This window comes from Anas acuta, chromosome 1 (genome assembly GCF_963932015.1).
Source record: "Anas acuta chromosome 1, bAnaAcu1.1, whole genome shotgun sequence".
Taxonomy (NCBI): domain Eukaryota; kingdom Metazoa; phylum Chordata; class Aves; order Anseriformes; family Anatidae; genus Anas; species Anas acuta.
The window spans coordinates 114,615,125-114,633,346 of NC_088979.1; the positions used below are offsets into that span (position 1 = coordinate 114,615,125).

General features: G+C 42.0%; 1 protein-coding gene across 5 annotated transcripts in view; it reads right to left on the reverse strand.

Annotated features, from left to right (window-relative positions):
* Window positions 1–18,222, reverse strand: part of ALCAM (activated leukocyte cell adhesion molecule) — a 118,652-nt gene that overhangs the window by 32,904 nt on the left and 67,526 nt on the right. For all 5 annotated transcript variants that reach the window (XM_068694579.1, XM_068694569.1, XM_068694563.1 and 2 more), the window contains exon 2: window positions 1,794–1,894. In XM_068694579.1, the coding sequence (XP_068550680.1) occupies window positions 1,794–1,894 (101 nt within the window). The remainder of the gene's footprint in view (window positions 1–1,793; window positions 1,895–18,222) is intronic.

An 18,222-nucleotide genomic window follows, 5' to 3' on the forward strand; every position in this document is an offset into this window, starting at 1 on the left:
CTACAAAGGAATATAGAATTGAGAGCATTGCACAAACCTACCGTATCAGTATTTTATTTTCATGAGAGAGCAAGTTACAAGCTGAGTGGTGCGGGCTTCAATTTCCCCCCTGCACAGAGAAGGGACAAGACAATGGTCCCCTCTAAATACAGTGAGGAGAAAGGTTGAATCCAACTCTATGTTCAGTACTGTGCTGAGGGCTAGGAAAGGTTTTAGTTCCCTTTTATCCTTTGCACCTTGCAGCACTGATAGTAGCAGCGCTCCCAGCACAATATCTCAGCTTGACTGCAGAGCTCACAAAAGCATGACGATGCTGTGACAGGAGATGAGTGGTGTCAGAGCCAGGGCTGGGAGCAGGAGACAACAGTTAATGTGAAGCTCGAATTCCCTTATAGTCTTTTTCCCTTTCTCACTTTCAAGCCTTGGATTATTCCAGGTGTCTGTCACACAGGAAAGAAGGCATCACCTTAGCTTTATACACAAGAAGTTGGCTGTCAAGCACAAACGAGCTCTTAACTCTTCAAGCCCAAATGGGATTCCTCTTTCTTTTGATGAAATAATCACCCTGCTGAAAAAAAACAATCCCACAAACCAACCAACCCTCCCCGCCCAAAAAACAAGTGTTACTAGCTGGAAGCTGCCCTGGGAGAGCTGGTATCAGTTTCACTTGGTTATATGTTGACTATGTCAACAATTTCATACAAATTGCAGCTGCTTTTTTTCATGTCAGGTTTGTGTCCCTTCCCATCAGAGGCAGATGGTACCAGTGGCGTGTCCACACACTTAGGCCAAGCTGTAATGCCTCCTTTTGCTGACTGGTACTCATCACTTGTCTGAGACAAGCAACCCAAATGCACCAGAAAGAGATGATGAATTTCCTTTTCTTAAGCAGCCCTGCACCTATCTTCATAGAGGTGGACTTGTGTCTTCCCAAGAGAAAAAAAAAAAATCATGCTGCAAAATGCAGGCCCTGCATCTTCTCAATAGTTACATGAAACAATTTTACTGTCCCTTTCAGGGAATCATTCTCCACAGACTTCTGACTTGGAATCCCAAAACATATTTGCACAGCAGGAATTCTCAAGTGCATGAGGTCTGTAAAAGCTGCAAACCTCGAGGTACACGGGAAAGAGGTAGGTGGATGGTGCAGTAACAACAGAGGCAGATCCTTCTACTTTAAAATAGACTGGTGGATGCCATTAAAATAGAGAAAACTAAATAATTTTAAATCCACTCTCAGAGTTGAAATCACTTGTTGCTGGCAGCATTTTGGTTTGGAGCACACAAGGAGATTTAGATCAGCTTTGCAGAAGCAGAGAAAACAGGCAGGGTGAGACCACTGCAACTCCACACTCCTCGCTGTGCATAAAGTACACTCAGTCATGAAACGGTGCTGAGCCGGCAACTATCACATCAACCAAGCACGGGGACAGCATTTTCCTGGGGATGAGGCAGGCCCTGCCTCAGGCAGCCTGCTTCAAAAGCATTCAAATGTACAGCGGTGGCTCTGTCAAGCCAGTGAGATGCTGCTGGGTAACATGCCAGATTTCTAACACAGGTTGGCAGAGGACTCCCCGACAATTATTTCTCTTGAACAATGAGATTAATTCCTCAAACCTCTCATCTATACTTGGCAGAAGTTATACAGATGGGAATCTAGCAGTCTTTCACACAGAAATAAATACCTTTGTATATGAGGCAGAAATCCTATCAACTGGAATCCTGTAGCCTCATGCACAAAAAGCGCACATCTCATATCAGCTCTAATGAACAAAAAGGTAAGCTGTACTTACATATTTCCATTTTCCAAACATAAGACCATCTGGTACTTCTAGACGACAAGGCATGGTAATAGTGTCTCCATATATTGCGTTTACTGTATACAATCCCAGAGCTAGAGGAGAAACAGAAAAAGAGAGGAAATAATTAAAGTGTTTTCTCGAATTCCAATATGCTAACATTTGGTGCACAGCTACTACCAAAAAAAAAAAAAAAGCCAAGTTCTTTGAAAATGGTTGTTTTCCAGCACATTGGGTTTATCCCCAAACCTCTAACAAAGCAGGATCCCTGCCAATAAATGAGTTTACTTAAACATTAAGCCCTTCTTGGACCCACATTTCCTGCTGCTGTCAGGAGCCACATGAATTTTCAGACAGGGTTTCACCTGCTCCACTGGATGACCACGCACACTGCAGTCGGTATTCACAGCTAGCATTACAAACGCAAAGCTGGAGAAGGAAAACCCCCAAACATTTATTGTATGAAAAAATGGTATGAAAACTCCTGCCTGGAGGGGTTAGGCTGCAATGCTCTGCTGTGATGAGGTCAGCTGACAAGCCTTACCCTGATCGCTGCACTACATTATAAACTTAGAAAAGAAAGGAAGAAAAAGAGAGTGTTATTTGAGTGCTACATCCTGTTAAACCTAGGAAACAAACTAGTCTGTACACTGAGGTTTTGAAAAACTGAAGTGAAATGGTTCTATGAATTATTTAAAAACAGCTTTTTAGAAACCTCAGCACAGTGTTATTGTGCTAATGCATACGATTCACAGGGTATAAAGTGACCCACTTATTTTCATTGTCCAAAACATGCGAACTGAACAAAACCAACAGGCCCTTAAGTGAAGAGCTGTTAAAATGCAAGGGAGTTTCAAGCAGAAGATGTTAAAACCTGGCGCATTTGCCAGGATTTCCCTGTGCAACATTTCTTGGCTCCTATTTTTAGCAGCCACCCCTGCTCTCGGGGAAGCCCAGTGCTCCTTACACCGCAGCCCCACCAGCTCACTGCTGGGAGGTTTGGGGCCAGCCTCCGGTGCTCACTCGGCGCCATGGAGCAGGCACGGCGGCTGCCAGCTCTTGCCCACACGTCTGCGGCTTTGGCCAGGGTCTTCTGCCCACAGAGTCAGGACCCTCCCCATGCTCTGCCTTCATTTGCAGCTGAAGGCTTGCTGCCAGAGAAACGTTCTCTAAGATAGAGTAGTGGGATGCTAGCGATGTGGCCACGGCTGCAGCAGCACCCCATCCTTCTTGCAGGCATACATTTTTCTGGTGATTCAGCCCTTCTTGCTCATGCTGGAGAATGGGCTGAGCAAACCTGTTCCCAGGTGCCCCCAAAGACCTGAGCCAGAGCCCCTTCATCTTTCCACAAGTCTTGAAGCAGCCACTGGGATAACCTGACAGTTCTCTTGCACACATACTCTCTAAGGAGACTTTCCCTGGGGAATTGCTTTTCCATGAGTTATTTTCAAAGATCCAAACCTTGAAATCCTTGCCCGCAACTTGAATTAGACAGACTCCAGGACATTTTTCCTCGCAGTTAGCACCAGCCAATACTCGTCATTTGCATCACTGTGACAATTAGGCTCTTCTCTATTTTCTGTGGTGCTGCACGGAGGAATACTATTCCTAAATCCTTCCTTAGAGAAGCTTACAGCCTAGACAACACAGTATGGTGGAGCAGAGAAGCAGGCAAGCAAGCTGGAGCTTGATGGACTAGTGGAATTCAGTAGGTAAGAGGCAACAGCACTGGCATGTACCATAAAATTTCTTTTCATCATAGCAAGCCGTATCAACTAAACAACTGCTAATCTTCTTCTGACTCTGTTATATACTTGGTCACAAACATGCTTTGGGTACATTATTCGCATTATAAGGACTGCATGCTCTAATTTGCCGTGGCTTGCTCTCTAACTTACAACAGCACTTGGTCCACTAGATGGCGCTGAGTAAGTGCACGCTCTACAAGCAAAGCAGAAATTTTTGGAGAGAGCAGCTAACTTTAATTTTAATGAAATAGGGCCGACGTTTTATAAAATCAAACTACAAACAGAAGTAAAATTCAAAACAGGAATATTTTTTCCCCATGACCCTCCCTTGCATTCATCCTCGTTCTGCTCTTCAGGAGGGGGACCACGCAACTCGGGCTTTGCCAGCTGAATCCTAATGTTCATTTCAGCTAGAGCTGGAGAGCAGTCCTTCTGGGTTCCTCTCTCCCACGGGCACAAAATTACAAGAGACCTGCAAATCTTTATTCCACTGGTAACCAGGTTAGTACTCATTCAAATTCCAGGCACCGGTAACTTGGCATTCCGTAACAGCACTTTGCATCATGCGGAAAAACAGAAACCACTCTTTCTGCTAGCAGATAGGCTCCGTCATTAGGGAAAAACAAAATAACCCTGTGGGATCTGCGAGGCTGTTCGCTGCTGTTCTCTCCTAGGCAGTCGTTTAACCCCTGCGAGTTGCTAAGGGAACAAGCATACGCCACCAAATACTTGACAAACAGCCCCAGGAATGTGAATGAAACTGTTTCTGGAAAGGATTTACGTTTGTAGCATTCAGAGCAGGTAATCAATGAACGGCCTGATAAATGGAAAGCCTGGCCTCCGATCTTGAAGGATTCTTTCATCTGAAATACATTCCTTCAAATGGACAAAACCCTGTAAAATCATGTCTTGTTGATATAAATTCTGCCTAAGCTAAACCATACAGTTTTCTAGGAATTTAACACAGAATGGAAAAAAAAAATAGGTTTTACTTTACATGCAGAGAAACAGTCTTTAGAAAAACACAAAAGGTCCTGCAGTAAAATTTTCTCCTTCCTCTTCTGTAGGGAGAAATCTAGGACATTTAAGGAGTGCAAACAAGTTGAACAACTGCAAACTTTCACAGCAGGAACTGCAGTAATCTCTGCAAAACAACTTTGCAAACCAATACATTAAAAAACAAACAAACAAAAACCTCAACAAATGTAGAAATTCCTCTCCGTAGCTATTATATGCATTTGCAAAATGGTGGGATGGAGAGGAAAGTAGAAGAAAATGACAGCTTTAACTACAGAATAATGCCTTTGTTATTATTTTATTTATTTACTTTTTTTTTTTTTTGGACATAGATTCCAGCTCATTTGAAGAAGACAGAGAAAATGAAAGAGAGACTACAAATACATAACAAATTGTTCCATGCCCTAACACCACCCCGGGTCAAGGTCAAGGCCTTCATATCTCATTAACTGCAGGAGGGAGCGAAGGCAATTACAGGGAATAACGCAGCAAGAAGTTACCAAACATCATTCCCTGCCCTGGTGCATTTCTGATACAGCTTTCTACGGCTAATTAAGGCTTTAACCCGCTCCCCTACATGATTTTCAGATGTTGTCTTCTAAAACTGAGGTAGTATCATTAACAACAACAGTAGTGCAGAGGCAGGATCTCTTCCCACAAGTGCTGGGGGAAGAAGCTCTGCTGAACTAGCTATGGGCTATAGCTGTACCCCAAGTTAACCCAGCTCACCTTCCAGTTCCCTACATCCAGGCCTGAGGAGGCTGAGGTACCTTCTAACTCATTTCCCCCTCTTTGGCCCAGTGCTGAGGAAACTCCACTCGGAGCCAGATTAAACCTTTCTGCATCGGTTCGGACACGGGAAGAAAGCCGCAGCATCAGGAGGTATTTCAAGTCAGAGAAAGATCCCAGCAGGATGCTGCTAAATTGAGATGACATTTGCTGCTGATGCTATTAATTACGGCACTTTCCACGTCCCCGTGGCAGTGCTAACTGGCATCCTTCTTTGTCCCCCTCTCGGCATGTGTTGCCCAAGGGAAGAACCGAGCAGTTACTACCCGCAGACTTGGGTGACAAAACCCAAAATCTGACTAGTTGATCAGAGGCTTAGAGGCAGAGGAGGGGCTATTACTGTTTTCTTTCAGATCTTCAACAAGAATGCATGATGTAGGTCATAATTTAGACTAATTATTATTTTTTAAATCAGTGGGGTTATATAAGAGGAATGATTAGAAGGCAAATATCTAAACATCAGGAAAACTGATGGTTTTTTTCCAAGGTAACAACAAAAGCTGTAGGAGGCGTGTGGGAAGTTGCTGTGTTTTCCACCTCTTTCTTCCATCTGAAATATCGGATGCTTGTCTTGCAGAAACCCTTTTTGGAAGTGCTTAAAGGTAACATTTATAGGCAAATGTAAGACAGACCAAAGGCTGTTCAAAGACCCTTTAGACACAAGATTCACCAGAGACCACGAACTTGTATCCAAAAATATGAGTAGCAGACGTACTGCCCCAAATGCACCTTCACCCGCAGGCTCAGCTGCCTCCAAGTACAGCTTAATTCCACTCAGTAAAGCAAAGGACACTTGGGAAACTGAGCCTCCCTCAACATCCCAGAGTCTACCAGTTTAACTGATGCTTTATATGCGCAAAGACATCCTACCTTTTCCTTCTGCATCCAATTTTTTTTACTACTGATGCTCCTGCCCCTGAAAGGTTCAGCAACGATGCTTCCTATTACGCCTCCTCGGGAGCAAGGTCTCAGGGGACAGCAGGACACCGGTGCCTGTGCTATTGGCATGCTCGTAGACAGAGGAGGTCAATTCATGTCTTCCAGAATGGAAGTGTCCAAAGCAAAGAGCTATTACGCTTATTTAGTGCCCACTTCAGAAACTGCCAGTTAAATTTTTCACTCCAAATCTTTACTTGAGATTTCGGCTCTCCCAGCTTATCTTGAGGTAGCCCAGGTTCGCTCGTATGTAATACAGTGTGGGAGGCTAAAAAAATTTGCCTAATGAAATAAAGATTTTATTACATTGATTGTTACCAGCTCTGAAGTAGCCACAGGTGCATTTTTCTTTCTGCCTTCCCCTCCATTTCCTAATGGGTACCTAGCTATACACAGGTCTTCTTGAGCACCCATTTAGGTACCAGCCAGGAAATGTCAGTACTTCACAAAGACCGTAATTGCATGTTCTTGAGATCAGAAAATTGCCTTTTATTAACAGAGTTTTATTCTATTGACAAAGCAGTATTTGAATGACAGCTGGGTGTTGGTGCAATGCAAAAGGTATCAGCAAAAACTGTCCAGCTTTGAATGAGTTGGGAGTTGGCTTCCTGTTCCAACTGTTTGGTGATGCTGACAATGCTTTGTGGTGACTTTAATATTGAAAACTAATTTTCATTTAATTACAAGTACTATTTAGAAAGAAAATTAAGAGAGTTCACAGAACGGTTAAGGTTGGCAGGGCCCTCTGGAGGCCATCTGGTCCATCCCCTGCTCACTAAGGTATACCCACAGCAGACTGCCCAGGCCCACCTCCAGGTAGCTGTTGAAGATCTCCAGGACTGGACCCAGCACTTCAGGTGTGGCCTCCCCAGCACTGAGCAAAGGAGAAGCATCACCTACCTCCCTGACCTGCTGGTGGCACTGCACCTAATGCAGCCCAGGACACTGCCAGCCTTCTCTGCTGCTATGGCACACTGCTGTTTCACATTTAGTTTGGTGTCCACCAGCACCCCCAGGTCCTTTTCTGCAAAGCTGCTTTCTCCCAGCTCAGCCCCCAGCCCATACTGCTGCGTGGAAGTTGGACTCTTCAGATAGGACTCCACTTCCAAGTAGTTTTTCTCTCTCACTTTTCTTTGCCTGGCAGAAAGACACTATTTCAGAAACACACGGCACACAAAACACGAGATGCACTTCAAGAGGTCAAAAGACTGATTAAACAAGGAAAAAAAAAAAGCTAATGTTATCAAAATTCACACACGACAAACCCTGTTTGAGGTTGGTGGGTATGATTGTTCCTTATTTTGTACATTGGGCATCAAAACACAGAAGCAGGGCAAACACCACAAGAAAATTCAAACACTGATTATCTTCACCTTACATATATGATTGAGAGCAAGCGAGTGTGTGTTTGTGGATGTTATCTAGTAGAGGTTATATAAACTGTATGTTTCCTACCTCTACCTATTTAAATAGCGAAAAAATCTACACACCAGTGACTAAGAATATTACTTACAGGAGAATCGTCAGTATTATTAAAGACAGAAACTAACTTCACAAAGACATATCCAGAAGTATTTAATGCAAAATACTTTTAAAACAACGTAACAGAACTTGCTGAAAGGTTTCTTGCACTTTATCACAGCCTTCTTTCAACATTTTCTCATCCCTGAATAATATTAGAGTGTAGGCAATTTTAACACCAAAGGACAAAAAAAAAATCCTTTATCATCTTCTAAGCACTGACGCAATGGACAGCAATTACCCTTTGGAAGCATCAGTGCTTACTTGAGCTCTTTGAAGATGTGAAATAACTGAATGGGAATGCACATTCATCTTTTTTTTTCTTCTTCCTTTTTTTTTTTTTTTTTTTTTCTTTTGGCAAGACCCAACTCAAAACATGGTTTCTACTCTGGAAGATGTTAAATTTCCTTTTTGACAAGCTGGTCAAAGAAACACCTACTTAACTAAAGATACAAGCTGTCAAACCCAAACAGGCATGCTTATGTGCTTAACACTAATTTTGGCAAGTAGAAAGGCAGATTAGGGAGGTGGGGCTTGGCACCCAACAAACCCAAGCCATCAGGCAGTACTGAACAGGGAACAGGCAGAGTAGTTAGCATTAGAAACACTGAAAGCACCAGAGCTGGAGAGAGCACCAAATATCAACATATTTCAGGTATCATTACCCTATACAAAGCAGTATGCTTGTTCAAACATTTAGAAGTTTTCCTTATAAAGGGGGAAAAATACTAAAGGAAACATGTCAACACTTTTGATGGGGAAGAAAAACAAAACTGAAAAATTGATAGCTGTGAAAAGGGTGGTAACAGGCTCATGCTTTATTTGAAATCCCATCTTGCAAGTTGCACTGCAAAAATTGTATGTGGCACGGAAAGTTGGAAGGGAATTTTTGTTTTAAGCCAAGAAGTGTGAACACACACCCCAAATCACGCTTTCCATCTTTGAGCCTTTAAAATGTTGTCAAGCTACGACCACTAGTAGCTAATGTTGTTCTCCTGATTTCAATTTCTATATAAATCATCCAAATGGCTTCCTTCTCAGTACAAAGAGACCGTCTGTAACTTGCTCAGATGACCTGTTACATCTGGCCAAGGCTGCACAGGCTCCATCGTGTTGCCAACACGGAAACCCCCTGGCCACCTCCTCCATCTCAGGGCAGAAGGAGGGAGGCCAACGCGTGCTTCTCACCAGTATTTCCCCCTGCAGTCCAGCCAGTCATGCACGTCATGGGAACCACGGTTTTCTTCAGCTGTCACTATACTTACACATGCATACAGCTTGGCTTTCTGTGTAACCTTACGGGTGAGCTCAAGACTGGGACTTCCATGAGTTTAGGTAGAATAGTCATGCAAAAACCCACCGAGCACTTCAACCACAATTTTCAGAGTCCACACATGACTCTGGGTGGCACCCAACTGCTGCTGATCTCACTGAGGGCTATTTCTGTGCTGAGATTTCAAAATTTCCAGCTGCTTCAGTATTTGGGCAGCAATTTTCCCCACCTCCCACACCAGACTACAACTTTCCTATCTACATGCTCCCTGTCTGTGAGCTTTGTTTGTGGCTTGGTTTGGAGTGATCGTAGTGCAAGCTTTTGAGAAGTTTGGGGGAAATTTCAATCCTCAAGGCAGAAGTCTTAGAAAGTTGTGTACTTCCAGGGGCAGACGGCTTTGCAGAAGATTTTAGCACAGTTTACACGGCTATCATTACAGTGAGTTTGCCTTAGTGATGTTCACACAGAGCACTCCTCTGAACTTTTTATATCACCACTGAAGAATGTACAGAAGAAAAGCTTCTTCAGCCGGAATGTACCAAAACTCCCAGACTGCTTATATTATTATAATAATTTTAAATAAATTTTGTCATTTTAGGAGCTTTGAATGTTATATATAAGGCAATGATCATGGCAGTAATCATAAAAGCATCAAAATATTTCTAGAATTTTTGAGAGGTATGCAAAAGAAATTTGTGCATCGTCATCGTCTCTTAAAATTTGAATGCCTCATTAAGTGACAAGGATAATGAATTTAAAGTAAAGCAGACACTGCTTTCCAGGTCAGGTAAGCTTTGAAACTACACACAAAAGCATTAGCATCTGCAAAGCTTGAGATCAAATGAGTAGTTCAAAGCTCAGCAACCGATGCAAAATGCTCTGCAAAATTATTAGCATCAACACACAAGCTTTCCTACAGCTCCACCTCAGCCATTGCTCCAGCACCCAGCTCCAAGAAAACAAGGTATATTGCTAAGACCAGCAGCTCTAAAACTTGACCACCAAAGCTCTGGTTTGCTTGGGAGTAGTAAGTGCATCTCTGCTTTTTAATCCAGTCCCTTTGAAATCAAGAAGACCCCAAAATCTACTACAGAACTGGAAGGAAATCCCACGAAAGACACCATTGCCTTTGTACTGCATGGGATAGCAAAATTTCTTTTTGAAGAGAAAGTTCTAAGCTTCTTTTCATAAAGAAAAAACAACAACAAAAATCCACCCCAAAATGTTACCTGTGACTTCAACGGCCTTCTAATTACACAATTTTACAGAAACCCTAGTTTAGGCTCAGAATTATGTAAATATTCCTGGATTTGGTGCTAATCCAAAACCAATCACATTTGTTCTACAGATTTGCGGGTCTAAATTTTCAAATTCCTTGAGTAAATCTTACAGGTCTAATAAATTACATATATGCTGTAAGTAGGTAAAACATAACGTAATCCAATCAGGTGTCTGCAAATACAGCATAGAGAAAAAAGAGATACCTACTTAAAAATCTTGAATTAGCATAAGGCTAGCAGAAACAATATTTCTACAAGAGCTGAACGGAATCATGCTGAAAGACACCATTGGCAAGTTGCAGTCAGAAGTAAAACAAAAAACAAGAACGAAATATCATAATGTGGGAAAAGCTACTTTTTCACAATTGAAGCTTCAGCAGAAAGACCACTGCTAATGACTCACTTTGATGACAACTTTTACAGTAATTTCTTCAGACAGTTCTCATAACCCAAAGGAAGCCAGAAGATGACCAGCACATCTTGATACTTCTGTTCAAAAGGTAGCCATGAATACCTGTAGTTTTATGTATTTTTTTAAATATACTAGGAATTTGAAAATTATTAAAATAGTTATCAACATATGGTGTGCTTTTTTTCCTTTTTTTCTTTTTTTTTTTTTGAAAAAAGTGTTCCAGCACATCTGTCAAGGCAGTGAGTTGTAGTTTAACAAGGGTTGATGATACAAGCTGTTTGCAAAGAGATGAGCAGCAAAATTGGGAAAAATAGTTCCTGCGTCAATACTGCAGTAAGTTTCAACTTTAAAGGGCACATCTATTTTGGCAGTGGAATCAGCAAAGCCCCTTTATTTTGATGAAACCTCTTCTTTCTGAGGTTAGCCTCTGATTGCTCCCCCAGCAAACTTCTTTTCTGCTTCTCACCTGCCCTTCCAAAACACTCTCCTATTTGATGAAACTGCTCCAATTATTTTTCATCTTCTTGTTATGCTAGTCAACAACTCTGCCAAATATCCAATAGCTTAAAGGGACTTAGAAGTTTCTATTAAGTCACAGAAAACCTGTAGCTCAAAAATAACAACCTAAAATCCCCTGAAATCCTATGTTAAAAAAAAAAAAAAGGCAAAAAAAAAAAAACAACAAAAACGCCAAGCACAAGAAAAAAATAAAAAACAACAATAGAAAGTGTCCTAAATAAAGAGCTGGCCCTCTTGCTTTTTCATAACCTGATATTGACAGTGTGGATCAATATACCCACAGGCTAATACTGCAGAAAAAACACCTAATTTATACGTAAATGCTGAATAAAAAGCTAAACAGCGTATGTTTTCCATATCAGAACTATAAGAGATTTTGTTTTGGTACTCCAAGAGTATATTACCCTGTCATCCTAGATTTTTAGTCAATGTCAAGCTGGCAGCACACCAACAGAGAAAAGAAGGCTGGACTTCTGCCTCCTGCATCCTCCTGCTTGCTTGTGCTGCTCAGCTGTAGAGAGAAGCTCTGGAAATGTGGCTGCACTGAAGCTGAGAGGGGAGAGCAGACAGCAGCAGGGGCCAAACCTGCTGGCTCCTTCCAGGGGCACGTAGAAGCAAACCTGCTCTTTCTTTCAGGGTGCCACATTTGGGCTTCCTTCCTACCACATGGCCGGGACTTATGTTGCACCCAACCTCTTTCCATTGGCCTGCATGGGATCACACCAATGAGAAGAAGCAACTGCAAGACTGCAAGGAAGCGGTCACTGCATCCTGCTTGGTCAGCTCCTGTTTGTGGGGAGGTGCAATTGCTGTACCACGCCAAGACTTCACGTGATCACCTTTCAACAAAAAACAGGTAGTGCACCAGAGGCCCTGACCCAGGTGCTCCTTTCCAGTTATGGAAAACACAGGAAAACAAGTTTTTGTTCATAAGAATCCACATACGTCGGTAAAGTACACACTAGCTTGCCTACATACAAGCATCCTTTCTAAGTACATCCCTTTAGATTTTGGTCTGTGATGATCCATGAACAGATAGAAGGACAAAGAACAGATGGGCATTCCACCAGTTTTTTGTTTTGTTTTGTTTTCCCTGGGAGATATGCACTAAGAAATGTATGCCTTTTGCACTAAGTTCCAACTCTTCCATCAACACAAAGGTAAAATAGTTCAAATGAGCCCCTAGCTTTGGAAAAGCAGCCCATAAGCATATTTTTCCTTCTCCTGGGATCAGCCAGGTGCGAGGATGCACACAAAGACTGCAGCACCACAGAAAATTCTGACCCTGAAGCCACCTGCTCCCTAACAAACACACGGAGGGCTCATGGCCATGTTCGTACAGCCAATGGCAGCATTGGCGCTCGTTGTTTCTCCTCACTTGCCTTCTGCACCTCCTCTACTTCCACTTCAGAGAAAGCAGTGTGCTTAACATACCTAAGGCTGAGCAGTTCAGGTAACAGAATTATCTGTACCTCCCACTCTAAAGGTAAATGAAAATATTGAGCTTCTTAGCAAGCAACAACTTATTAAAAATTTATATTTTACAAGTAACATACTCTCCAAAACATATATTTCTTACATTCCCTTAGGCAAGAAAAAAACCTCAAGAGAAAATCAACGTATTAGAAAACAAATCAGATGTTCGTTTTTGCAAAGAATGAGCAAAAACAGAGAACAATAAATAACTGACCAGATTAATGAATAGGAAACAAACGCAATGGAAAATATTAGGAATTATGAGAGAAAATCTAACAAGAAATTAGAAAAAAATAATGCAGTTAAATCAATGCCACTGTAATCCTTTTAAGCAAAGGAACCGCGACAACAGCCACAGCTCTAAACTAATTTTCTTCTCTGAATTTTCTGTTTTCTGTCTACCATCCTCCTTATGGGGAGAGGCACTTCCCTTCTGCCTGTCTAGGATCCTTCCATGTTGAAAATTAATGCCTGACAGTTTTCATGAATCTTTTTCTTTTTTTTAAACCATGTTTGTTGTTCCTCTACTTCAAATCATGGTTTGCTCTGACATGTAATCCTTGAACAAAGAAAAAGGACAGACATCTACTATTTGCATGTTCCAGATCTGCAAACCTCACCCTCACATTATCATTGTGGTCACCTGGGCATTTGCTTACTCATGCAAAACTGTCCTAAATTTCACCTCCCAACTGCTGTTGGCTTGACGTCTGGTAGCAGCATCCTGCTCTACAGCACAACAGGGTTTTTGAGTAAGCAGAGAAGAATCTAGGTGGAAAAGGCATCATTTTGGTTTCTCTTTCTTAATCAGAGCTCTGAAGCACTTGCAAAAGCTGTAACTACTGGAGCAATAATAATCCCTTACACCCCAAAAAGTAGGATATAAAATGTTTGGTTAATGCAAGTTTGCTTGGCAACTTCCATAAATATATGCAGTAACTTCCCCTGATGCTTTGCTGAGGCAGTCACCTGAAATCAGGTATGAATATGAAAATGAGAAGAATATTTTTACTAACTACCCCTCAACAAGGCTGAGGGGTCCTCAGCCACTTAGCAGGCAGTATCCTGCCACACTTACGTACCGTACAGTCTTATTTGCCAAACCTGCTGCTTGATGTTTTTAGCTGTGTTTACTCCCAAAGCAATGAGATAGGATCCAACCAGCTGAACCAACCACAATCTGTCAATAACGTGTACACAGTACTGTTTTATGTGAATGAGCTCTGTTTATTTATGGTGAAAAACAAGCAGTAAACACCTCAAAAAAAAAAAAAAAAAAAAGTCTCACAGAACTCACAGCTTTAAAAGGCATGGATGAAAGACAGATTTATCCTTTCATAGCTTGGGGTGAGTTGAATAAGCTGTATCAGCTGTAAACAGTAAACGTCCAGCGATTGGTAAATGGAAAGTTTCAGTTTTATGTGCATCAGGTGCCTCTGGTTCAGTGGAAATCCCCCTAGCTGATGATAGGCTTTTGGCTGCTACGTCTGTTTTCCAACTGCATTCCCTACTGATACGGTAGATGACAAAGCGACACAGATGACATTAATATAGCCTCAGTGGAATCATCAGCAGGTCTTTGTTACCTAGAGACAAGACCTATCATTTCACTGATGGCACAATAACATAGGTGTGAGGGGGGGAGAGCTCATTGAAAGTATAATGTGATAAATCCTTATGATTTATGCTAAAATAAGTGACTGACAGCTCCTTTGAGGCTCTCTTTAGATTTAATGGGCTCCTCGCAGACACGGCTTTTTAAATTTCACAGATGCCTGTAGCCAGCCCTGGTACTGGCAACTGTCTGCTGCTGAAGGAGGATGAGCTGAAACAGATGTGCTCTTTCAGTAACGGGAGAAAGCAGCAGCACCTTTATCTCTAAAGTTCTGTCTTTGCCTGTCTTAACCAGTATCCTGAAAATTAACAGGTGTGGCAGCAGCACAAACAAAGTACATAAAAATTAAATAGTTAACATTACACAGGCTCTTATTCAATAGTGAGACATAGATGCGCTGATGTGGAAATACGTACGGCTGGTGTGATTTCACTGCCTATCATTTCTATTTGTGGAGACTACTGACGTGCAATGGAATGAAATGCTGCCAAATACTGGGGTCTGTTTCAACCCTGTATGTATTCACATATGTACATGCATATGTAAGCTAGCATCTGATGTGCTGTTAATTTTCTTCAATGTGTGATTTCTGTATTATTTTGACAAAAGAAAAAAAAAAAGAAAAACTGCTTAAAATAATGCTGTGTATACAAAAATGCTGAAAAGGACCACTCAATTGCAAATCTAATCTGTCTGACAGGCTGATGGTGTCAAATGATTTTCCAATATAACATAACAGCATATATGTACTAGCCAGTTATTGAATAAATTGCTGTAATATGTTTCAGCTGCCTACTGGAGAAAACCATGAAAGGTTAGAGAATGCAAAATAAGGTTCCTATTTACTTATTTATTATTAATATACAATTTACTTTCCCGATTTTCCAACTGCAGACATTGCTTCTGCCAATACAGTGTTGCTATTAAGTGTAAAAGCAGCAGCATGCATTGTAAGGCCCATCTTTAGTCCCCAAATGGGTACCAAAGAGTTACTAGAAGCGAGTAGAAACAGAAACAACACAGAAGTTCAGTCTTTTAAGTACTTATGCACATATTTATCTTCAATAACAGATAGACCCAAAGCATGAAGACTGGGGCACAACACAGCAGTACTGTTACTAGAGAACAGTACAACAGGTATAAGGTAATATAGAGGCACTAACAACTGATTGCTCAAAGACCTCATCCAGACCAAGCCTTTGTGTAGCCCTTCAAGGAGCCTGAGGAGCCACTGCTGTTCCCAGCATAACCCCAATGCAAAGAGCTCCCCAGCTCCAGGCTTGCACTGTGTGCCTCAGCCTCAGGTAAAATCCCATCCATGGCTTGCAGGAAGAGAAATGTTGGCTATCAGTGTAACACACTGCACTGGTTTTAGAGAACATGTTCGTTATATGCCACTGGTTTTGATATAGTTTGACATTCCTGAACAGCAGCAGCAGAAATGATAGCAGCTGCACAGAGTTGGATGATTTTGATTTGAACGCTTGAGTAAACAGCAATTTCTTTGGAGTAGCCAGCCTTAGGTACATGGTTTCCCATGCAGGGTGGCCAAGCATATATGCTGTCATTGCAACTCTGTAAAAACACATCTTGGTCACTGCCAAGTTGGCCATCTCCCATAAAGACCGACCAGAAACTCCTTGTAGAGAAGACTATTGACTTTTAGTTAGCATGACAGCTTCTCTACTGCATCATGCTCTTGTAAACTGCATTAATGCACTACTGCACTTCTAAGTAGTGCACAGTTTGACGTGATGTTCTGACCTACATATTGGGGCCATAATTACCAATTTCCTTATCTAGGCGCTGCTGCTGTCCATGCCACTTTTCCCTGAGGAGACGCACAGAAGACTGAGTTGCCGTTTTGATTCTTTGCAGAAACTTTTAGGTGTACACTGCTAGTTACTCTTTTCTAGACACGACCAGAACGCTACTGTGGTGCAACAACCACAGAAGGCCGGGTGTTTGCGATGCAGCATGCATGTCGGCCAAGCTGAGGAGCCACCGTGGTGCTAGGCTGGAGCAGATAGGCTGCTCGAGGGCAGAGCCTTTGTGCAAATCTTCACGGTGCTGTACTACCAGATAAATGAGAGGAACCTTACTTCTTTCATAGAAGAGAGGTGTGTCACCTTGTATTTTCTGCAGAGACGCAGTACTCACAAGGCCTGGCAAGGGATTGCTTCATTTTTGGACACAAACTCGAAGCATGCCTGAGCGGTGCAGCCACACTGCGGCTCTTGCAGCCCTCAGGCCTGAGGACATTCATGTAGGCCCCGCAGCCCCCAGCCACCGCTGGGTCTCGGGTCCCTGTCAGCAAACACCCCCCACGAAACAAAACCCTCTCTCCTCCACCTCACACCACCACCAAGTGTCCGGGAGGTGCCAAGGGAACTAGCAGTGGGACGAAGGGCCTGGCCCTCAAAGACAAAAGCTTGTCCTTCTGTCTTGTGAGGAAGCAGGCCGATCTCTCATAGTCTCCAGCTTCTGTAGAAAATAGGCATTAATTATCATACTTTTTTTAATGCTGTTATACCTAATTATTCTGAAGAAACCCTGAAAACTAATTATTGGTTCTGGAATCTTTTTTCTTTTTTGGAGCCAGATGGTGCCCTCCCTGAAATACCAAGGCTAGGGAATTATTTATGTGAGCTCTGACCATGTCTGAACGGCCTAGGGAATGATGTATGTTTTTAATGCCCTGATACTGACAACAGACCTTTTTACTCTAAATTAATAGGAAACAAATGTCGCATGGCAAAGACAAAAGTGACTTTGCAAAGTTTTATTCCTTAGAAGTTGCCTTTTCTAAGAGACCGGTGTCCTTGTAAAAATGCCAATATCTGCTTGTGTAAAAGGGAAGGAGGATGCCATGACACCTGCGTGCTCTGGGCTGTGTGGGCACGAGGGGGAAAAATCAACAGTATTTGCAATGAGGTATCTAATTTTAGGTTGGGTTTAATTGGATCTCTGTTAAAAAAAGGAAAACACACCAAAAAAATCAAACAATAGGCTGATTTGCTTTGTTTAACCTACAAACCTGGGCCTTCACAAACAGCACGTTGAAGCACCTTTCCAAAAGAGGTCAATAAAAGCCTAAAACTCCCAGGCTTCTTACTTATATATTGCCATTTTCATTAGTGAATCTCAATGTACTCTGCCATGGACATAACTGCTCCTGTACTTGTTTTAAAACAGCAAAACAAAGGGCCACCAAACCCAACACCATGTCCATCAAGGGTGATGAGTGCTGCCAGCTGCGGCACAGCCAGGACCACTAGGAAGAAGCAACAGGCAGCTGGCACAAAGCAGCTTTGAATTGAGTGACGAAATACCAGGCTGCAGGGTTATGAGAGCATTCTGGCTGCAGCATTCACATTGTGCCCTTGTCATTATCCTAAGGCATCATTTAATAAGCATCATGCCTCATTTTTTAGGCTCAAACAACAAGAAGCCCCTAAAAGTAGCTTCACACCTGAACCTGCCTTCTACACTCCAACAGCCACTCCAAGCAATATTTTTCCTCTCTAGACAGTCCATATAAGTATCTGAAATTGGCTGCTGCAGTAATGAAATGAGTCCAACATAAAATTAATATCCCTCATAGTTGTTAAAAAAAAAAAAAAAAAACCCTCTCATTATTATAAGTATTCTACAATCAAAATAAGGCACCTTAAATCAAGCTGAATGCATTTGAGTAGGTTTTCATTATCTACATTTATCTTAGGTACACGGCATTTATTTCTCATTAGATTGCAATATGAGGCATTTCATACATATAAAAATATGAAAACATATTTTCTTCTCAAAATGACTAAAATGTGATAAAAGCCCACTCAA